Here is a 20,176-nt window from a genome sequence, read left to right as displayed (position 1 = left end):
TACCTAGGGGTCTGCCCAGTGCCCTGAAGGCCATGGTGGGGTGTATTCTCTGTCTTAGGGCCGGGCGTCAGAGGGATACCAGATGATTACAGTAGCCCAGCCTAACATGGTGCCCCCGGAGAGAGACTTACGTTTAGGTGAGCCGGTGGTGGGTGTGGAGAACCAGCGTCGGAGAAAATGGACGAGGGCGAAGCATCAGCAGCGGGAACCACCAAGAGAGTGAAGGAGGTCCGAGAAGGAGTCCCCTCGGGTAAGGGGTGAGCTCCTACCGGGTTTCAGCACCAATGAAAGGACGACAGGACCCGAGCTGACAGTTCACCGGAGAAGTCCCGCTTTATTCGGGGGAGAAGCATACATTTATATAGAGCCGGGTTAGTACACGGGGCGGTAGTTGATTGGCCAGGGGCGGGTAATGATTTCTGATAGGCTGCACCTTGGCGCCAGCGAGATTGTTAGGACCCGGAAGAGAAAAGCGCCATGTTTTAGGGAGTGCCTCCTTTGGGGTCTTCTATGGGGCCTTACACAAGCTATAACCCAATTAGCTACTGGTGTCTCGACTCTTTAAGATGTACACAATATTAACTTGATCTTCTATTTCCCACTTTAGAGAACAGTCAAATGCCCTATCCAAAATTTCTGTGAAGACTTGGGGAGTTGCCATTTTAAATTCCCCTCTAGCTTCAACTTCCTGCCACTCCTAAATCCTGTATCTCCATTCTGATGACATGGGCTCTATTTTATCTACCCCAGTATCAATCTAAATGCAAAACTCAATTCCTTCCCTGTATGTTCCACACATATACCATGAAAAAAAATCAAAACCCACCAAGGCCTCTATGTATGTAGAAGGCTTTATTGAAGATTTAGTGCGGAGTTTACTTACATCATAGAAACATAAAGAACACATTGGCTGAACATACCTATTCAATATTCTTAAATAATTTTTAGCACTCTTCAAGCACTTCATTGTTAACAGGCTATGTTTTCTTTCCTTTATCTTGTCTCTACTTGCCCCTCAAATTCTTTTTATTTCCAATGCACAGAAAATTACCTCTTTCATTTTCTTAACTCCAGCTAACTGAAACAGAATATTGAGGTTTTGAGGATATGGTCATTTCTTTCTCAACTGGATTCCCTAGATAGCTTCTAAATGGTGTGACTCCATCTTTTCCTTCCCACTCCTACCTCCTTTATCCAGAGTGATCTTTCAATACAAATCTGACCAATGCCCTAAGGGCCAACTAGCCCTTCATAAGAGACCTAACTCTTAGAACTTTACACATCTGCTATATTGGTTTGGATCTTATACCTGGAAAATCTTACCCCTCCTCTTTATCGGGTTTAAATCTATTCAACTCTCATTTTAGTTTAAACATCTCTTCCTCCAAGGAAACTGTTTTGACTCCTTCTGGCCTTTTAATTAGATACCCCTACCACATGTTCCCTAATAAACACCACACTTCTCCTATTGTAGCATTTTTCTCAAGACCGGCCGATTGATGTCTTCCCATGTATCTTAGGTGAGGGCAGAGATCGTGTTTGTCTCGCTCAATATTGTATCCTTATCATCTGGTTCGCAGGGGACTTTGTAGTTTTGTTTTGTTTTAAATAAATGAAATAGTAATGTTGTACATGTCCCAGCCAGGTTCGCTCCTTTTGTTCCTCATTTTCTCTTTCTCTGTCTATTCATTCTATTTCCCTCGTCTCTTCCTCACGTTAGCAGTCTGATGTCATTTCCACATTCAGTGCTCAGGCCCTACTTCTCTTCTTTAAAGAAAGGACTATCTCCCCTCCTGGGGACTTTAAAGAAAGGACTATCTCCTTACCCCAAACCCTTGAGATGTACAAGAGCCTACCTTTCACGCCAAATGAGTAAAGTTAAAAAAACAAACAAAAAAAAACTGCGAATGCATTCCCATTATCTTTTTCCTCAAAAGAAGGTAACTAGACAAACCAATAGAACACTTAAGATTAAAGCAAGACAGACGGCAACCGCTCCGCAAACTTTCTCAAACCCAAGGACAACACTTCCTTTTCCCTTCCCCGGAAATGGAAGGAGGAAGAGAAAGGCCCAGAACACAGCGCTCAGGAATTCTTTTTCCTCAGGTCTCTTGCTGGGCGGGGCCTACTGGCTGGTGCCGAATGGCCGGCAGAGCCGTCGCTCCTGGCCGACCCCTCTTCCTATTGGCTGTCCAGGGCACCGCCCCCTGGGCGGGCGGGAGATTCGGTGTACCGCACGCAGGCCTCCCATCCCCCAGCCGGCCTCCGGGTCTGCCTCACTCGGCCCTTGTTGAGAGCCGTTTACTAGGACTTGGCCTCTCGCGCTGGGGCCTAAGCCTCCTTCCCTGCTGCGACGACTCAGCCGGGCAGCGTCCGGTAGGCTCCAGGCGGCCAGAGCCACGCTAGGCGGAGACCTAGCGGTGCGTTGCGGGGCGTCAGGGCACCCTGCCTCCCTTTTCTGCTTAGCTCGGGGCTTTTGAGGTGAGTCCAGGTGCGCTGAGCCCTGCGGCCGAGCTGGGGCGCCCTCGTCCCGAGTCGCCCAGGGCTTCCCCTCGACACCCGGGGCAAGGTCGCTGCGCCTCCCTCTTGCCCTCCACAGGCTGCCCCTGGGCCAAGAATCCCCCGCTAGTGGAGCGCAGCCAACTGGTCAGAGGCTGGAGGCGCAGGCCGAAGTCCGCAAATACTTTTTGGGGTGACAGGCTCGCTTAGGGAAGACCGTTCGTCAGTCTGTCCAGCAGTGGCAGGCCTTCTGTGCAAAGGATGCCTGATACGAACATGCCTGTTTCCCGGCTTACGGAGACCTCTGTCTGGGAAGAGAAAACTGTAAAAATCTGTAACGAAAGTAGTAAAGTGCCCTGTGAAAGGAGCAGGTACAAGGACGGATGAGGGGGTCCTGTTTCCCGGCTTACGGAGACCTCTGTCTGGGAAGAGAAAACTGTAAACATCTGTAACGAAAGTAGTAAAGTGCCCTGTGAAAGGAGCAGGTACAAGGACGGATGAGGGGGATGAGATCACGTCCCCAAACTACCACTGTAGCTAGAATCTTTGACGTCATCCCAGCCTGGAAGCACCAAATGAGTCCGGTTACTAACTGAATAGTCACCTTGGGACAATGCTTGGTTGTAAAATGTTGATAAACGGGTTCTTTGGGTAAAGCTTTTTAAGTTAAAAGGATGTTAAAGCATTACTTCTTATTTTACTATTGAAATCCTAATAGAACTATCTATTACACCTGTTCTAGTTAAATTGCAATCTGACGAAAAGTAGTATGGCCCTATACCTTCGTGTAATAGCACTGCACGTTAAAGGGACAGCATTCATCACTCATTGAGCACTTTGTTAGATGGTGAATGAGGTATAGAGATGTACAAGAGTTCTGCATGGTTAAGTTGAACTTTAAAGTAAAAATACGGATAAGAGGGTACATTTAAGGAGCGTTTTTATATGTCAGGCACATGATCTCATTTAATCGTGACGACGTTGGACAAAGTCATGCAGCTGTAAGATGTGGAGCGCGGTTAGAACGCAGGTTTATCTGATGTTAAAATGGTGCTTAACCACCTTCTTTCCTTGTAGTTATCTCCTTGAACGGAATTGACCTATAAGTACCCAAAGCACTGCCTTGAAGGGTCATAGATGGTCAATAAATATTTGCATTTTATTGTGTAATTGTTAGGTAGTGTTTTTTCAGGAACTGTTGGAGAGAACCGAAGGAAAACTTTCTTAACGAGGTCTTTGCAGAAATTCTTCAGTTTGGTGATTTTGTGCTGTATAAGATGCTTTAAAATCTAGAAAAGGAAATGTTTGTGCAAATGCATTCGGCTACAGACAAGACTGAGAGTTAGGCTGCCTCTGTCCAGGCATTTCTTACGTTAAATACTTTGGGGAAATTGCCTAGGACAATATTCTGTTACCTAGAATATGTTTTTAAATTTTCTTTCTTTCTTTTTTTTTTTTTTTAAAGATGACCGGTAAGGGGATCTTAACCCTTGACTTGGTGTTGTCAGCACCACACTCAGCCAGCGAGCCAACCGGCCATCCCTATACGGGATCCGAACCCGGGGCCTTGGTGTTATCAGCACCGCACTCTCCCAAGTGAGCCATGGGCCGGCCCTGTTTTTAAATTTTCCTTGGAGATCTTATCCCCCCCCCACCCCGCCCACCCCACAAAGAACTACCAAGGTTTTACTAATGAGAGTTATGTAACAGACCTTTACTCCTTTTTTACTTTGACTCCCAGGAAGCTCAGAGCCAAAAGGTCTTTGCATGATTTTATTTTCTGCTTTTGTTTGTATTTTCCCTGATCCAGACTCCGTGTTATATAGTTTATCGTCTGTATTATTGCATTTGTTCATTGTCACTGCTTCAAATCCTTTGTAGAGCACAGCAGTATATAATCAAATAAAAATAATGTAGATTATGCTGAATCTGGCTATGCTCTTTGAAGTATGCTTGATAGAACTAGTGATGTTTCACCTAATGAACCTTAGAGGAACTATATAGATTCTTGAAGTACTGATATGTGGGAAAGTGATTAGACATTTTATGAATAGTTTCCAGAGGTCAAAACAAGCATTTAGGGTAACAAGATTTTTATTTAATGGCAGGAAAGATACGTGGTGTAATAGACTGACCAGGAATTTAGGAATCAGTCAAATCTAACTCACTTTCTAATTATGTGAATTTGGGTGAATAATATTTAACCTAAGTTTACTCATCTGTAAATTGGAGAAATTATATACATAAACACAAGTTATGCATATATATATAGAGAGAGACACAAAATATCTACCTTAAAGAATCTGAGGATTTAATGAGCTGGTGTAAATAAAAATGCCTAATATTGTGCCTCACAAACAGTCCCTCAAAAAAACCTATTCATTTTATACAAATATAAAGGAATTGTTAGTTTATTTTACATAAATATGTAAATATATTAAGCTTTTAAAGTATGTAAATATATTAAGCTTTTTCTCTAATACACCCTGATTCCCCATAATGGAAGCAGTATCATCACTAGAAAAATGGCTCAGGAGGACATATTTTACTAGCAGTGGTCACATAAATTATAAAATATAAACCTTACAGAGTTATTGTGAGGATTAAGTGAGAATACATTCATATTACTTAAAACTATGTCTAGCACAAAATCTCCAAATTTTATCCTCCTATCCCCTAACCCCATCCAGATATTTTCAGTTTCTAGGGCTTCTTGACCAAAAAGGTAATGTTCATTTTTGTCCTTTATTATAGCATCATGACAGCTTTGGCTTTGTAAGGACTACATTTATCTATTCATCATGTTTGTTACAACTTGTGGACTTCTTGGCTTTGTCCTGTTGCTTTTGTTTTCCTGTTAACTGACCCCTGACTAAGTTCTTTTTCCAGTTACAGGTGACTCTGAATTTTCCAGCTGCAGAATGTGTAGTACCTTAAAAGGTAAATGAAAACTGAAACAAGTCATTTAAGCATACCAGTTGTCAAAAGAAAATTTGGCAACAGTGAGTCTCATCGAGAGACACAGTAATAGTTCCTCTTGTCAGAAGAAAAGGCAAAAACAGGAATTATAAGAGAGAGGAGAGAAAAAATATTCACCGAGAGCAGTGAATCTTAATTTATATTTTTTGTGTAAACTGATTAGCAGGCAGCAGTTGGAATTGTCATTAGTTAGTTTTAGACCATTAGCATTATAAGTTCTGAAACTCAATTTTGTCAGAATAGCTAGAGTTGATCCAACTTTTGCTTGCCAGACTGAAGTTAGTTCAGTGAGGAACTGACTATAAAGTGTTGGAAAGATTCGTGTTAACTACCTAGTTACCTAGAAAGCCATATTCATAATCTTAAAGTTGTTTGTAAGCATACAATAAAAATAAAGGGGGTAGTACTTGAGGGTTATTCGCTCCAGGCTGAAGTATCACAGACTTACCCCTATGGACTATGTCTTTCTAGTGAACAGATAATAAAATTCACCAAACCATTATTCTTTATTTGGCTGCCCCTTTTCTAAACTCTCATGTATTTACCACCCTGTTTCTGTCAGTGTAGAAACGGGTTGTTATGTAGGTTGGTTAGAGACTATTCTTTTCCTGAGATTATTTATTATTATTCTTTACAGACTATTCTTTTCCTGAGATTATTTTAGTTACTTTGATTGGATTTAGCTCTCCTCAAATCTTAGACATCTCCTACCCTCTTCACCCATTTTTCAGATAAAGAATTGAGTTAGCTACAGTGAAAACTTAATACAATAATGCATAATATATTTTTCATACTTAAGATTTTTTAAATTATACATATACGTGTATTCATTATAAGAATGTTTAATTTATTTGGCAATTGATATGAATTCATCACTTTTGAGTGATATATTGCTTTTGTTTAGGTTGGCAATGATGAGTAAACTGGAATTAAAGGAAGACAAGATGCTGGAGGTTCAATTTGTGGGAGATGATGATGTTCTTAATCACATTCTTGATAGAGAAGGAGGTACTGAATGATTATACAATTGAAGAGATGCTTATGTAATGCTTATGGATTGTTTCACTTTTGAAAATATTTTAACATTCTATTTTGAAAATATAACACAGTATTTGATCTAGAAAGGCTAAGTAAAAACTGGTCTTTTAGTTTACTTCTTTCAAATTTTAATTGAAAATTTAAAGTGATAAAGCCTTATCTAATATGAAATGCCCAGTAGTAGTGATAAATAACTGCTCATTGTAATATAAAATATGTAGTTATTTTGACCCCCCCCAAAATATACACTTTCAAGGTCGTTTGGTTTTTAAACTTAGTTATATAAACTGTGGAAGGATGGTTAGTACTTTTAATCAAAGAGAAAATATTGACTTTTTTTTCCAGGTCTTAAGTAATGACAGTGTAAGTAGTACAGTTTGTTTACTTATTTAAATGTAATGTTTAAAAAGAATTTATACCTGTCATATTCTGATTCTTTGGATGTTCTTATAGGAACTAAATTAAAGAAGGAGCGAGCTCAGCTTTTGGTCAACCCTAAAAAAATAATAAAGAAGCCGGAATATGATTTGGAGGAAGATGGCCAGGAAGTCTTAAAAGATCAGAACTATGTAGAAGTTTTGGGAAGAGATGTTCAAGGTATCTGAGGAGGGGGAAATGTATACTCATATTTCTGCTAGTAGCAGAAATTGCTTTGCAAGATACACAAAAATATTATGGTGGGTTAGATAATAGTGTGCTATATTATGTTTCTCATTGGAAAAGCATTTGATTCAAGTCTTTTTCTACAGTTCTCTCTTTTTTTTTTTTAACAAAAAACCAGTTCTGCACTTAATTATTTTTAGAAAGAAGGAATCTACAGATCAACCACTACGAAGTTACTTTTTTTTTTTTTATTTTTTTTGTCTTTTTCATGACCGGTAAGGGGATCACAAACCTTGGTGTGGTGTCACCCGCACCGCGCTCAGCCAGTGAGCGCACTGGCCACTCCCATATAGGATCCGAACCCGCGGCGGGAGCATAGCTGCGCTCCCAGTGCTGCACTCTCCCAAGTGCGCCACCCACGAGGCCGGCCCATGAAGTTACTTTTAAGATATTTATATTTTTAAGTTATTTAAAATAATTTCAGGCCGGCCTGGTGGCACACTGCTACAGTGCGCCGCTTGGGACTGTGGCGGCGCTCCCGCCGAGGGTTCAGATCCCACATACAGACCGGTTCCCGCTCACTGGCTTAAAATAATAATAATAATAATAATTTCATGAACCAAGTCACTTTGTTGTTACCTTGATCTTTAGAGAAATAGTTAGAAGGAACATTTCAGGAAGTAGTGTTGTTCCAACCTAGGTATGCTGGTATTGTAGGTTTTTTGGTTTTTTTTAACACCTAAGCCTGATGTAATCCTGCCAGATTATACATAACTTAAAACATTCTTTTGTTTTTGCGGGGAGCAGCTGGCCGATATGGGGATCCAAACCCCGTGACCTTGGTGTTATAAGGCCACACTCTTTTCAGCTGAGCTAACCAGCCAGCCCACTTAAAACATTTTTTAGGCTTGAATTATAGTTTGGTTAGGGGTTTTCTAGATATAAGGAACATGGATCCACTCAAGGAGCTTAAAAAAATAAAGATCAAGGAAAGAAATCAGTAGTTGGGCACAAGGAGCACTGGAAACATTAAAAACCGGAGAACTTTGTTCTCATGGGTCTCCTAGTCTACCTTACGTCATCTCTGTGCATCTGTTCCCCCATGCCACCTATCTCCCTCATGTACATGTTTTTTTATTCTACTTACTGTATAAATGGCCACTATTACTACTCCTCAACTTTCTCTCTTCTTAAGTCATAATGCTTCTTCTGGTTTAGTTCTCAGTGTTAAATGAGTTGGTTTTCCAGTTTCCCCATTCTAGATTCTCAAGAGTGAATTTAGCTCACCTCATCTTTTTAACCCAGGACATAGAAATAACATGTGATTAGAATATCTGCAGACAAACCACAATTGAGTTATCCGTGCCTATTACCTAGTTCATTAACTGGGATGGGAGTAGAATCATATACCCCATGTATACAGTCATACAAAAATGACTATACCTAATTTGAAACCATTTATTTTAGTTAATAGCTTTTATCAAGTCTTTCTAAATCATTTAACTTTGCATAGGAACTACTTGATATTTTTAAATTCATATTTTGTATGCTAAACATTTAAGGTATATAATTGCAGTAACAAGTTCTCTTATAAGTAGACTTGTTCACATGTAGAAACTATTTGTGCTAGAAGTAGCATTGCAGATCATTGGGCTGAATATGAACTGGTCAATAAATGGTGTTCAGACAATTAGATGTTCCTAGGAAAAGAAGAAATTGGATCCCTACCTTCCATTATAAACAAATTAATTACCTTGACTAAATATTTAAAAAGAAAAAGAAAATTATAAATGCTTTTAGAAGAAAATATAAAAGAATATGGTTTTGATCTTGATTATAAAAGGTTTCCTTATAAAATGTGTAATCAAAAGAAAAGACTGACAAATTAAACTAATTAAAATTCAGCACTTTTTAAGAGAATGAGAAGACAAGCTAGAGGCTGGGAGAAAATACTTGCAAAAGACACATTTAATAAAGGACTTTTACCCAGAATATACAAAGAACTCCTAAAACTTTACAGTAAGAATACAAACAACTCAGTTAAAAAATGGGCAAAGGACCTGAACAGACACCTCACTGAAAAAATCTACAGATGGCAAATAAGCATATGAAAAGATGCTCGACATATGTTATTAGGGAATTGCCAATTAAAACAACAATGAAATACCACTACATACTTATTAGAATAGGCAAAGTCCAAGACACTGACAGCACCAAATGCTAGCAGGGATGTGGAGCAACAGGAAGCCATTTATTGCTGGTTGGAATGCAAAATGGTACAGTCCTTTGAAAGGCAGTTTGGCAGTTTCTTAAAAAATTAAACATACTGGGCCGGCCCCGTGGTGCACTCGGGAGAGTGCAGCGCTTGGGAGCGCAGCGGCGCTCCTGCCGCGGGTTCGGATCCTATATAAGGATGGCTGGTGCGCTCACTGGCTGAGTGCTGTGCAGGCGACACCAAGCCAAGGGTTGCGATCCCCTTACCAGTCACAAAAAAAAAAGACCAAAAAAAAAAAAAAAATTAAACATACTCTTATCATACTATCCAGGAATCATGCTTCTTGGTATTTACCCAAATGAGTTGAAAACTTAAGTCTGCAGCATGTGATGTGTATAGCAGTTTTACTCATAATTGCCAGAACTTATAAGCAACAAAGACGTCCTTCAGTAGAAGAATGGATAAACAAACTGTGGTACATCCTGACCATGGAATATTATTCAGAACTTGAAAATAAAATTAAAGGGCCGAGCCCATGGCGCACTCAGGAGAGTGCGGTGCTGGGAGTGCAGCAGCGCTCCCGCCACGGGTTCGGATCCTATATAGGGATGGCCGGTGTGCTCACTGGCTGAGCGCGGTGCAGCCCGTCTCAAGAAGGACAAAAAAAATAAATTTAAAAGGGCTAGCAAGCCATGAAAAGACATGGAGGAATCTTGAATGCATGTTACTAAATGGAAGAAGCCAATCTGAAAAGGCTGTATATACTGTATGATTCCAACAATATGACATTCTGGAAAAGGCTAAACTATGCAAACAGTAAAAAGATCATTGTTTGCCAAGAGTCAAAGGGGAAGGAAGGGCAATTCTCTGGAACACAGGGTTTTTAGGGCAGCGAAACTATTTTGTATGATACTGTTATGATAGATACATGTAATCATACATTCATCAAAACCCATAGAATGTACAATCCCAAGAGTGAACCCTTGTGTAAACTGTGGGCTATAGACGACGATCTATCATTGTAGGTTCACCGTTTGTAGTACCACTCTTGTGGGATGTTAGTGGGGTAGCTATGCATTTGTGAGGGTAGAGAATATGTGGAAAATCTCTGTACCTTCCACTCAGTTTTGCTGTGAACCTAAAACTATTCTAAAAATTAAAGTTTACTTTTTTTTAAGTTAGTACTTGTCTTCAAGTGACAGAGATTGAAAAGACAAGACAACATAGAGAAGATATTTCTTCCATAAAGAAGAAACTTGTGAAAAAATGTTCAGCATCATTAGTGATTAAGGAAATGCAAATTTAAGACACCTCTCCCCATGAAATTCATTTACACTCATTGGACTGGCACAAAGATTAAGGAGTCTGGATAGTACCAAATGTTAGTACAAATATAGACCAATGGGAACTCTTACACAACACACAGAGTGAACACCTACTTTGGTAAAGTTTGGCACTATTTTGTTATAACCCCACTCATGTTAACATAAATTACATATATTTAAATGTAAAGCTACTTGTTGCCAAAACACAATTTTGGTGAGAAAGGCATTGTTTTACATTTTAGCAAATCTCTGTAATGTCTGGGTTAGTAAAAGACAACTGGGTTTTCATGTCTGCTTCACACATGCCATTAAATGACAGGGTGATGTGTCATCACATGTCATGTAGTCTCTGAAATACCTCACTGTTCACTCTTGGTTGAGAATCAAAAGTTAATATTTTAGTATTACTGTGAAATAGTTTTGGCCTCAGGGACCCGCAGACCACACTTTGAGATTCACTGTACTAGAGAGTAGGCTACTAGAAAGGAGTGTTCAGTATGTTGTAGGCAGCAACTGATATTTAAAGAGGAAATAGAAGAATGTCAATTAAGTCAAGCTTTGTTAAGACAGCTACCATATGACAGGTGTGTAAATCTCAACCTCAACAATTGTACTTTGCAATGTTTGCTTCAAGAAAGAAATGTAACTAATGAAGTGCCTTTGTCCTCCCTCCTCAGGGGCAACTACTGTTATGAATAGATCTCTCTCTAGACTTGGGTTTTGCTTTGTTTTTATATTTTTACATATATTTTTGTATATCTGTTAATAATATGTTTCGCATGTTAAAATTTACATAAGCAGTATCTATTATGTATTTTTAAATGTTTTGTATATAAATACGTATTGTTAAACTTTTATGCAAAGTAGTGAAGGGTACAAATCTTAAGATTTTAATTAAAATTTTATCTTTTTTTCCCCTGTTAATTAACTTCATCCCTTTTTCCTAAATGCACGTTGCATATTCTTTTTCAGAGTCCTTGAAAAATGGCTCTGCTGCAGATGGTGGGAATAAAGTATATTCTTTTCAGACTAGGAAACACTCGGAAAAAATGGCTAAATTAGGTATGTTGCTTTTTTGATTTCTGTAATCACTATTCACCTTTTGTGAGGTATATTTAACCACATTCCCCATGATTATCATCCCATTGCATTCCCTACAAGAATGATGAGAGATTACTAAGAGAGAATGATGAAACATTTCCCTAAATGAATGATGTCATTTTATATTAAATATACTAAAGCTCATTAATATTTTTTCATGTTCAGATGTCTTCTGTTCTTAGCCAGATTATAAGCTGCTCATAGTAGGAACCCATTCTTCATTTTTCTTTTGTTCTTCTCACGATATCTAGTTTAGGTTCTTACCAAATTTTGTGAAGTAATAAGTGATTTGAGGGTCACACAGAGATTTCAGAATTTATTGAATAAGCGTTTTACACTGTAGGGCTGGCAGGTTAGCTCAGGTGGTTAGAATGAGATGTTATAACACCAAAGTCAAGGGTTCAGACCCTCATAACAGCCAGCTGCCCCCAAAAAAGTTTTACACTGTATGTAGAAAAATGTTTGTATTATAGAAAACTGTTCACATAAAATTGTTAGGAATGGTCTGTTCTAACATTTTTCTTAACTAAGTTACCACCTGTACCAATTAGAGTTCAATTGCTGATTTTCCGACATTGGAAAATCAGGAAAATCCTAGGAAAATAGAGCAGGACGAAGAACAATGGTGAAACTAGACTAATAAATTACATATAAAATTAAAATTAATGTGGTCAATTTAATTCTCTAAAAAAATTCAGATGGAATTGTATTTGTATTTTGTAGTATGAAGGGTCATCATTTTTGAAAGCCTTAAGAAAAGGAAATAATATGTGAAAGCACTTTGAAAATTAAGATGGTCTATAAGTATATAAAAGTTCAGGAATATCAAAAAGTCAAGAGCATGAGAATAATAATTAACCATGTGGTAAAATATAATAGATGTATAAGAGAGCTTATAATCTATAATTATAAAACATCTATGTATATTCTTAAGTGGTGTATTTTCATTGAATCTAGCCAGTGACCTATGTAAACATTCAAAGTCAAGTGAAAAATCACACTTAAGTGTTAACACTGATGAGGGATATAAAGGAAATAATTATAAAACCCGTGTTTCTGAACATAATATGATTTAATCACTTACCAAATTCAGTTTTTCTGAAACATGTAACATTAAACACATCACTAATTTTGAATATAACTTAATACATACAGTAATTTACATTAATTGATGTGTTTCTTAGTGTTTATTATTTACATCAGGAAATTAAAAGTTTAGGACTGGCAAATTTGCTCAGTTGGTTAGAGTGTGATGTTGTAACACCCAGGTCAAGGACTCAGATCCCCATACTAGCCAGCTGCCAAAAAAAAAAATTAATAAATAAACGTTTTTAGGTCTGTAAAAATGACTGAACCCTGTGTAGGAGCACTGAGAAACCAGAGAAGAAATGCTAATATAATTATTGGAGAAAACATCAGATAGACACGAAAACCAAAGGAAATCCTAGAAGAATAGAACAGGACAAAGAACATTGGAGAAAGAAGAGAAATATTAGTGCAAAGGAGAGTGGAACTCACAAGAGTAATCAAGTAGAATTTCTCCCCGTGGTTAATCAATGTGCGCTTAACTTAATGTGTTTTATCTGCGAACACTGCAAAAAACTAGAATATTGTCCTCATGTTCTGCATTTCTGTCATCATGTCTGTAAAAAATATACATTTTAGAGTCATGAACAAATTCTGATTATTTAGTCTTTGTTATGACTATGAAGTTTCAGGAGCACAATTTGGTAGACTGATATGTTTAGTTAGGGCCTATGCTTAATTATTATACCCTTTAAAGAGTTTCTTTTACTCATTAAGTATTGTTGCTAATTTTGTTTACACCTAAATATATCAGTAAAATAGAATACCTTAATGTTTTATAAATAACATTATCTTTCAGAAAATCATATATTACTCTGAGTATAAACGATGATTTCATATAATTAGGCTAACCAAAATATAAGGTTAGAAATAGACTAGGGGTTTAATTGGAAGTTTTTGTAAAGTACAGAGAATATGTCCAGGGTAAGAAAAAAAATGTAATCAAAAGAGCAATGGGGGCCGAACCCGTGTCTCACTCAGGAGAGTGCGGCGCTGGGAGCTCCAAGGCCACAGGTTCGGATCCTATATAGGCATGGCCGGTGCGCTCACTGGCTGAGCGCGGTGTGCGGATGACAGCAAGCCAAGGGTTCCGATCCCCTTACCGGTCACACACAAAAAAAGAGCAACGGCACAAGTATCAAGTAGCAAGAACAGCAAGGAATTCAACCAGCTTGGAAAAAGGGAAGACTTTAGGAAAAGTAAAAATAGTTTGAGATCCAGCAATCCCACTACTGGGTATACATCCAAAGGAAATGAAACTAGAATGTTGAAGAGATATCTGCAGTCCCATATTCATTGTAACATTATTCACAATAGCCAAGATAAGGAATCAACCTAAGTGTCCACCAAAAGATGAATGGGTAAAGAAAAAGGTATATATACACAATGGAATACTATTCAGCCTTAAGAAGGAAGGAAATCCTGTCATTTGTGACAACATGGATGAACCTAGAAGATACTATGTTAAATGAAATTAGCCAGGCACAGAAAGACAAGTAATGCATGATCTTACTTATATGTAGAACCTGAAAAGTCAAACTCACAGAAGCAGAGAGTGTAATGGTGGTTACCAGAGGCTGGGGTTGGGGGTAATGGGGAGCTGTTGGTCAAACGATACAAAATTTGTTAGACAAGAGGTGTAAGTTCTAGAGGTCTATTGAACAACAGAGTGGCTACACTTAATTAACAGTGTATTGTATACATGAAGATTGCTAAGAGAGTAGATTTTAAGTGTTCTCAAGTAAATGATAGAATATGAGGTTAAATAAATAAAATATCCTCAATAAAAAAAAGGAAAATAGATTGATTAGGACCAGATATTAGACTAATGAGAAGCTATTATTAGGCAAAGAGGACTTTTATTTTGAAATTTTCAATATGTTATGGACTGGTTTATTGCATAAAATGAAATACAGATGAATTATTAGAAAAATGAAGAAAGACACAAAATATCTGTGTTAATTTTTTGTTATTAGAGTCAATGGTCATACAATTACATTTTCAGTTAATATCATCAGGACAAATGTAACATAGGAACAATAAAAGAATTATGAAAACTACATGTTTATTGAAAGCACATATACTGTGCTTATATGAGGAGTCTTCAAAAAGTTCATGGAAAGATTTCTATTATCTTTTAATTCTATTTTTCCACAAACTTTTTGAAGTGCCTTCTTAGATGATAAATATAGAGCAGAGGTCAGCAGACTTTCTGTAAAAAGCCGACAGTAAATATTTTCAGCTCTGTGGGCTAGACAGTCTCTGTTGTGACACCCCAAATTTGCTGTTAGAACTCAAAAGCAGCCACAGACAATAGGTGTGGCCATGTTCCAATAAAACTTAAAACAAGTGCAAGGCCCAATTTGGCCCGTAGGCTTATAGCTTGCTGACCCCTCACATACAGAATCACTATTTGTGACTTTATGTCATTCATAGTTGTAACAAAACAAAAATTTATGTGTTAAATAGTGATTCACTGTATTAAATGATTGTACACACACTTTGAGCAAACATTTTGTGTATCAGTATTTAAAGTTTTAAATTTGACAAATGAGCTTATTTCTTGCTTAGATATGTATATCTAAACTTTGTTTTAATAACATTCACAGAAGAAAAAACAGCCTTACAGAAGTATATTGACAAATATAGAGATTTTAAGCAATATCAACAAACTTAAGATATGCATTTTTTACTAATTCAAAATGATGTGATGATGTAGTCTCAAAGTTCATCTTTAATCCTTCACCAGAAGCCAGTTCTAAAAATATATCCTATAAAGTTATAGTTAAATTGAAATTATCTTTTGGCAAATGTATTAGTCCATTTTTGTTTTGCTTATAACAGAATACCTGAACTGGGTAATTTATAAAGAAAAGAGGTTTATTGGGCTCACGATTTGGGGACAGCTGCATGTGGTATGGGCATCAGGCTGCTTCTACTCATGGCAGAAAGCAGCAGGTACCAACTGATCACATGGCAAGAGGAGGCAAGAGGAAGCAAGAGAGAGAGGGAGAGGAGGTGCTAGGGTCTTTGAAATAATGAGCTGTCATGGGAACTAATAGAGCGAGAACTCACTCACTACCCCTGCCCCCAGGGGAGAGGCATTAATCCCTTCATGAGGGATCTTCCCCCATGACTCAAACAGCTCCCAACACTGCCACACTGGGGATCAGATTTCTTTCTTTTCTTTCTTTTTTTTTTTTTTTAAAAGATGACCGGTAAGGGGATCTTAACCCTTGACTTGGTATTGTCAGCACCATGCTCACCCAGTGAGCAAACCGGCCATCCCTATATGGGATCCGAACCCGTGGCCTTGGTGTTATCAGCACCGCACTCTCCCAAGTGAGCCACAGGCCGGCCCTGGGGATCAGATTTCTACATGAGTTTCAGAGGACAGTAACATCCAAACTCTTTCAGTAAACAAATGAATTCCAGATTTTATACACTTTTGGATTGAGGTCCACAAATTAACCTTGAAATATACCATGCTGTAGTACGTCCTGTTGTGTATAACTAGTACACAACTCAAGGAGAATGTGACTCTCACATGAGTTTAACAACACTCAGACTGTTCCCCTGTTCAACAAGATGTATTCATGAGGTTAAATATTGCAGTAATATTAAACAACTATAAAAGTCTTTAAATATTCTTCATTTCTTATCATGAGCCAGTAACACTTTATGGACTGACACTAGCCTTTGGACTATATATTTTGAGAAGTATTGTTATATAGGATGGCTTGGCATAAGGTAATTAGGAAAGCATCATCATAGTATTATTTTATTTTGGCCCTACACCAAAGATTTAGAAATGGAATGAAGAGTATTCATTTTAATTGTGAAAAAGATACTGAAAAAAATAACAGCATAAGGGAACACATGAAAGAAAAAAAAAAAAAACTTCCATGTTTCAGCAGGTATGAAGAAACTGTGAAGGAGGCTTACCTAGGGGCCGGCCCGTGGCTCACTCGGGAGAGTGTGGTGCTGATAACACCAAGGCTACGGGTTCGGATCCCATGTAGGGATGGCCGGTTAGCTCACTGGGTGAGCGTGGTGCTGACAACACCAAGTCAAGGGTTAAGATCCCCTTACTGGTCATCTTTTAAAAAAAAAAAAAAAAATGAAGGAGGCTTACCTAAAACAGAACATGACAAATGTGATTTGGACAAATTTTGAGGTATTGATGATACGTCTGGGTAGAGTAGGGCTTGACCTGTGGCATCCATCTGGAATTAACTCATTGATTAGAGGTGGCTGCCCGAAGCATTATATGTGAGTACTTTAAGAAGTTCATGGAAAAATTGAATTAAAAGATATTATGAATTATTCCATGACTTACTGAAGACCCCTCATATTGAGAAGGATTCTCAGAGATCAGGCTCAGCATGAAACTGTAGTAATTGTTTGGTCATAGGTGTGGGAAGGGCAAAATATATTGACAGTAGACAATGAAACTTATTGAGAGGGTAAGCGGGCTAGACAGGAGATACAGATACTTTTTAGCTTAGAAGTAAGAGGTAAGCATTAAGAGGAGATGAATTCACAAAGGAGACGCTTGAGGAAGGGCCAAGCAGTGATATCCATGTTTCTGCCAAAATTTACAAAAAGTAATTTTGTTTTAAATTATTTAAGAGCAGTACTTGAAAGTCTATATGATGGAGCTGTTGCTTCTTAAAAGTGACTCATTCAGCTATCATTTATTGGCCTCCTACTATGGAGGACTGAAGATACCAAAATGATTAAGACAGTTCTTCACAGATAGGTAAAGATTATACCTATCAATAGAAATAGAAACAAAATAATTGCTCGTAAGTTTAATGAGTGCTATAATAATGATAGCTATTACTACTGAGCAATTATTATACGCCAGGATCTGTGCTTAGTACTTTATGTATTCATATATACAGGTGCTCCTCGACTTAACGATGGGTTTACATCCTGATAAACCCATCGTAAATTAAAAACATCATTAAGTTGAGAATGCATTTATTTTTATTTTTTTATTTTTTATTTATTTATTTATTTTTTAAAAAGATGACCGGTAAGGGGATCTTAACCCTTGACTTGGTGTTGTCAGCACCACGCTCAGCCAGTGAGCGAACCGGCCATCCCTATGTGGGATCCGAACCCATGGCCTTGGTGATATCAGCACCGCACTCTCCCGAGTGAGCCACGGGCTGGCCCAAGAGAATGCATTTAATACACCTAACCTACTGAACACCATAGCTTAGCCTAGCATACCTTAAATGGGCTTAGATCAATTACATTAGCCTACAGTTAGGCAAAATCATCCAACACAGAGCTTATTTTATAATAAAGTGTTGAACAGCTCATGTAATTTATCGAATACCCTACTGAAAGTGAAAAACAGAATGTTTGTATGGCTGCTCACCGTTAACATACACAGTTGTAAGTACCATCATAAAGCTGAAAAATCATTAAGTAGAGCTATGGTAAGCTGGGGACCCTCTGTATGTATGTAAGAGCCAGAAGCTTAGGTAGGTTACATAACTCATCCAAAATCACACATAGGTGGTGGAGCCACGTTTAGATTCCAAGTCTGTTTGATTTCAAAGCCTGCACTCTAAACTACTACCACCCAGTCTCCATAGAGTTATTATGTACAGGTTACAGTGGTTGCCCAAAGTAGAAAGGGATACATTTGGGGCAACTCAAGAAATGCTCCAGAGGTGGTGATGCCAATTCTTGAGGGATGAACAGGAGTTTGTCAGGAAGACTAGGAGAAAGGGATATTCAAGAGAAAAAGGCATGATCCATCCAGGCAACTGTAAATCATGCGTATGGTTGGAGCACAAACTGCAAAATGAGCTCTAGTAAAGATAAGACTTGATCAGTTTTAGGGGGCTGGATGGTGGAAGGCCTGTATATCAAGCAAAGGAATATATATTCCATCTGTGGATAAGGTGAGAGGAAATCATTGGGTGGTTTTAAGCAGAGGTGTTACTTGATCCGATTTGTGTCTTAGAACGCTCCTGCTGGTAGTGTGAACTGGCTGCTCTTGTAGTCCAGACAGATGTGATAAGAACCAGAGCAAAGGTGGGAGCTGTGGGAATAGGATGAGGTTATGAATTTGAGATGCAGTTAGGAATGGTAGAAGGGTGGGAAGCTGGGTACTAGGATGATCCTGGGATTTCTGCACTTAACATCTTGATAGAGGTACTGTGAAATAGGTAAGGAATACAGGAGGAAGAGGAGATTGCAAGGAAAGATAATCATCCTAGCCATTGTGCCTGGTGCTTATCAGACATGAGTTTGAGTTGCCCAAGAGGTATTTGGGTGTCTCCCTATCTCTGTGTGCTCACAGGGATGACTATCTTGTTCTTTTTCCCCTTCAATTCTTCTTTCCTTCTCCCTGTTTCCTTTGTAGTCTAATAGTTATTTAAAATCAGAATTTTTTTTTTTGTCCTTTTTGAGACCGGCCACACCACGCTCAGCCAGTGAGCGCTGTGAGCACACCGGTCATCCCTATATAGGATCCGAACCCGCAGCGGGAGCGCTGCTGCGCTCCCAGCGCCGCACTCTCCCGAGTGCGCCACGGGCTCAGCCCTTAAAATCAGAATTTTTATGTTTCAGTATAAAACCAAAATTATCTCAGCTAATTCGCTTGGTACTGAAGTTTCTTTCCTATCCCATGATCAGTGGCCTTTAATCCGAAAATGGTATATTTTTCTATTGTAAAGAGAGGACCAAGGATGGTGCCTTTGGCATGTCTGGAATGTTGGGGAGGATGAAGACAGTGAAGAAGAAATAAAATAACTACCAACAGTAGCCAGGGAACCAGGTTAATGTCATAGGACCCAGATGGAGGAATAATTTCAAGCAAAGATTTTTAAAAACCTTAGTGAATCATATAGAAGACCCAGAAGATAAAGAAAAAAGAAGCCTATGCATTTGTGGATACTGTCATGAGAATCTTGCGTTAGTTTCAAGACTGGATGATAAAAATGGAAGCTGGGTTAGAAAAGGTTTAGGAGCTGGTAAAATGGCTTTAACTCATACAAATTTAACTATACCTTATCCATCAAAAAAAAGAAAAAAATTTAACTAGAGTGTACCTTTTTTCTCGGCTGAGCAATGTCCCAGTGTGAGTATTAATTTGGGAAATGTAATTCTGTTCCTTCCTTTGGGCTCATTTCCCACATGCCTCTCACAGTGTGAGTGTGTGAGCATTATTAAAGATTGTATTTTTCATTTAAAATGGCCCCTAGGGCCGGCCCGGTGGCGCACTGCTACAGTGCACCGCTTGGGAAGTGCGGCGGCGCTCCCGCCGAGGGTTCGGATCCCACATACAGACCGGCCGCTCACTGGC

The 20,176-nt window shown here is 38.5% G+C and overlaps 1 protein-coding gene across 3 annotated transcripts in view; it reads left to right on the top strand.

Annotated features, from left to right (window-relative positions):
- The first annotated feature begins 2,284 nt into the window (after positions 1 to 2,284).
- The window catches only part of ORC2 (origin recognition complex, subunit 2), a 49,636-nt gene continuing 31,744 nt past the window's right edge, over positions 2,285 to 20,176 (top strand). The window contains exons 1-5 of one of the 3 annotated variants that reach the window (XM_008582120.1): positions 2,285 to 2,481; positions 5,395 to 5,439; positions 6,383 to 6,486; positions 6,970 to 7,113; positions 11,632 to 11,721. In XM_008582120.1, the coding sequence (XP_008580342.1) occupies positions 6,390 to 6,486; positions 6,970 to 7,113; positions 11,632 to 11,721 (331 nt within the window). In that variant the 5' untranslated portion in view covers positions 2,285 to 2,481; positions 5,395 to 5,439; positions 6,383 to 6,389. Of the gene's footprint in view, positions 2,482 to 5,388; positions 5,440 to 6,382; positions 6,487 to 6,969; positions 7,114 to 11,631; positions 11,722 to 20,176 lie in introns of all 3 variants that reach the window. The other 2 variants (XM_008582118.1, XM_008582121.1) reach the window with 2 other exon arrangements.

This window comes from Galeopterus variegatus, unplaced genomic scaffold, assembly GCF_000696425.1.
Source record: "Galeopterus variegatus unplaced genomic scaffold, G_variegatus-3.0.2 Scaffold2522, whole genome shotgun sequence".
Taxonomy (NCBI): domain Eukaryota; kingdom Metazoa; phylum Chordata; class Mammalia; order Dermoptera; family Cynocephalidae; genus Galeopterus; species Galeopterus variegatus.
The sequence above is the reverse complement of the archived record's forward strand: the minus strand, read 5'-3'. Positions and strand labels throughout refer to the sequence as shown.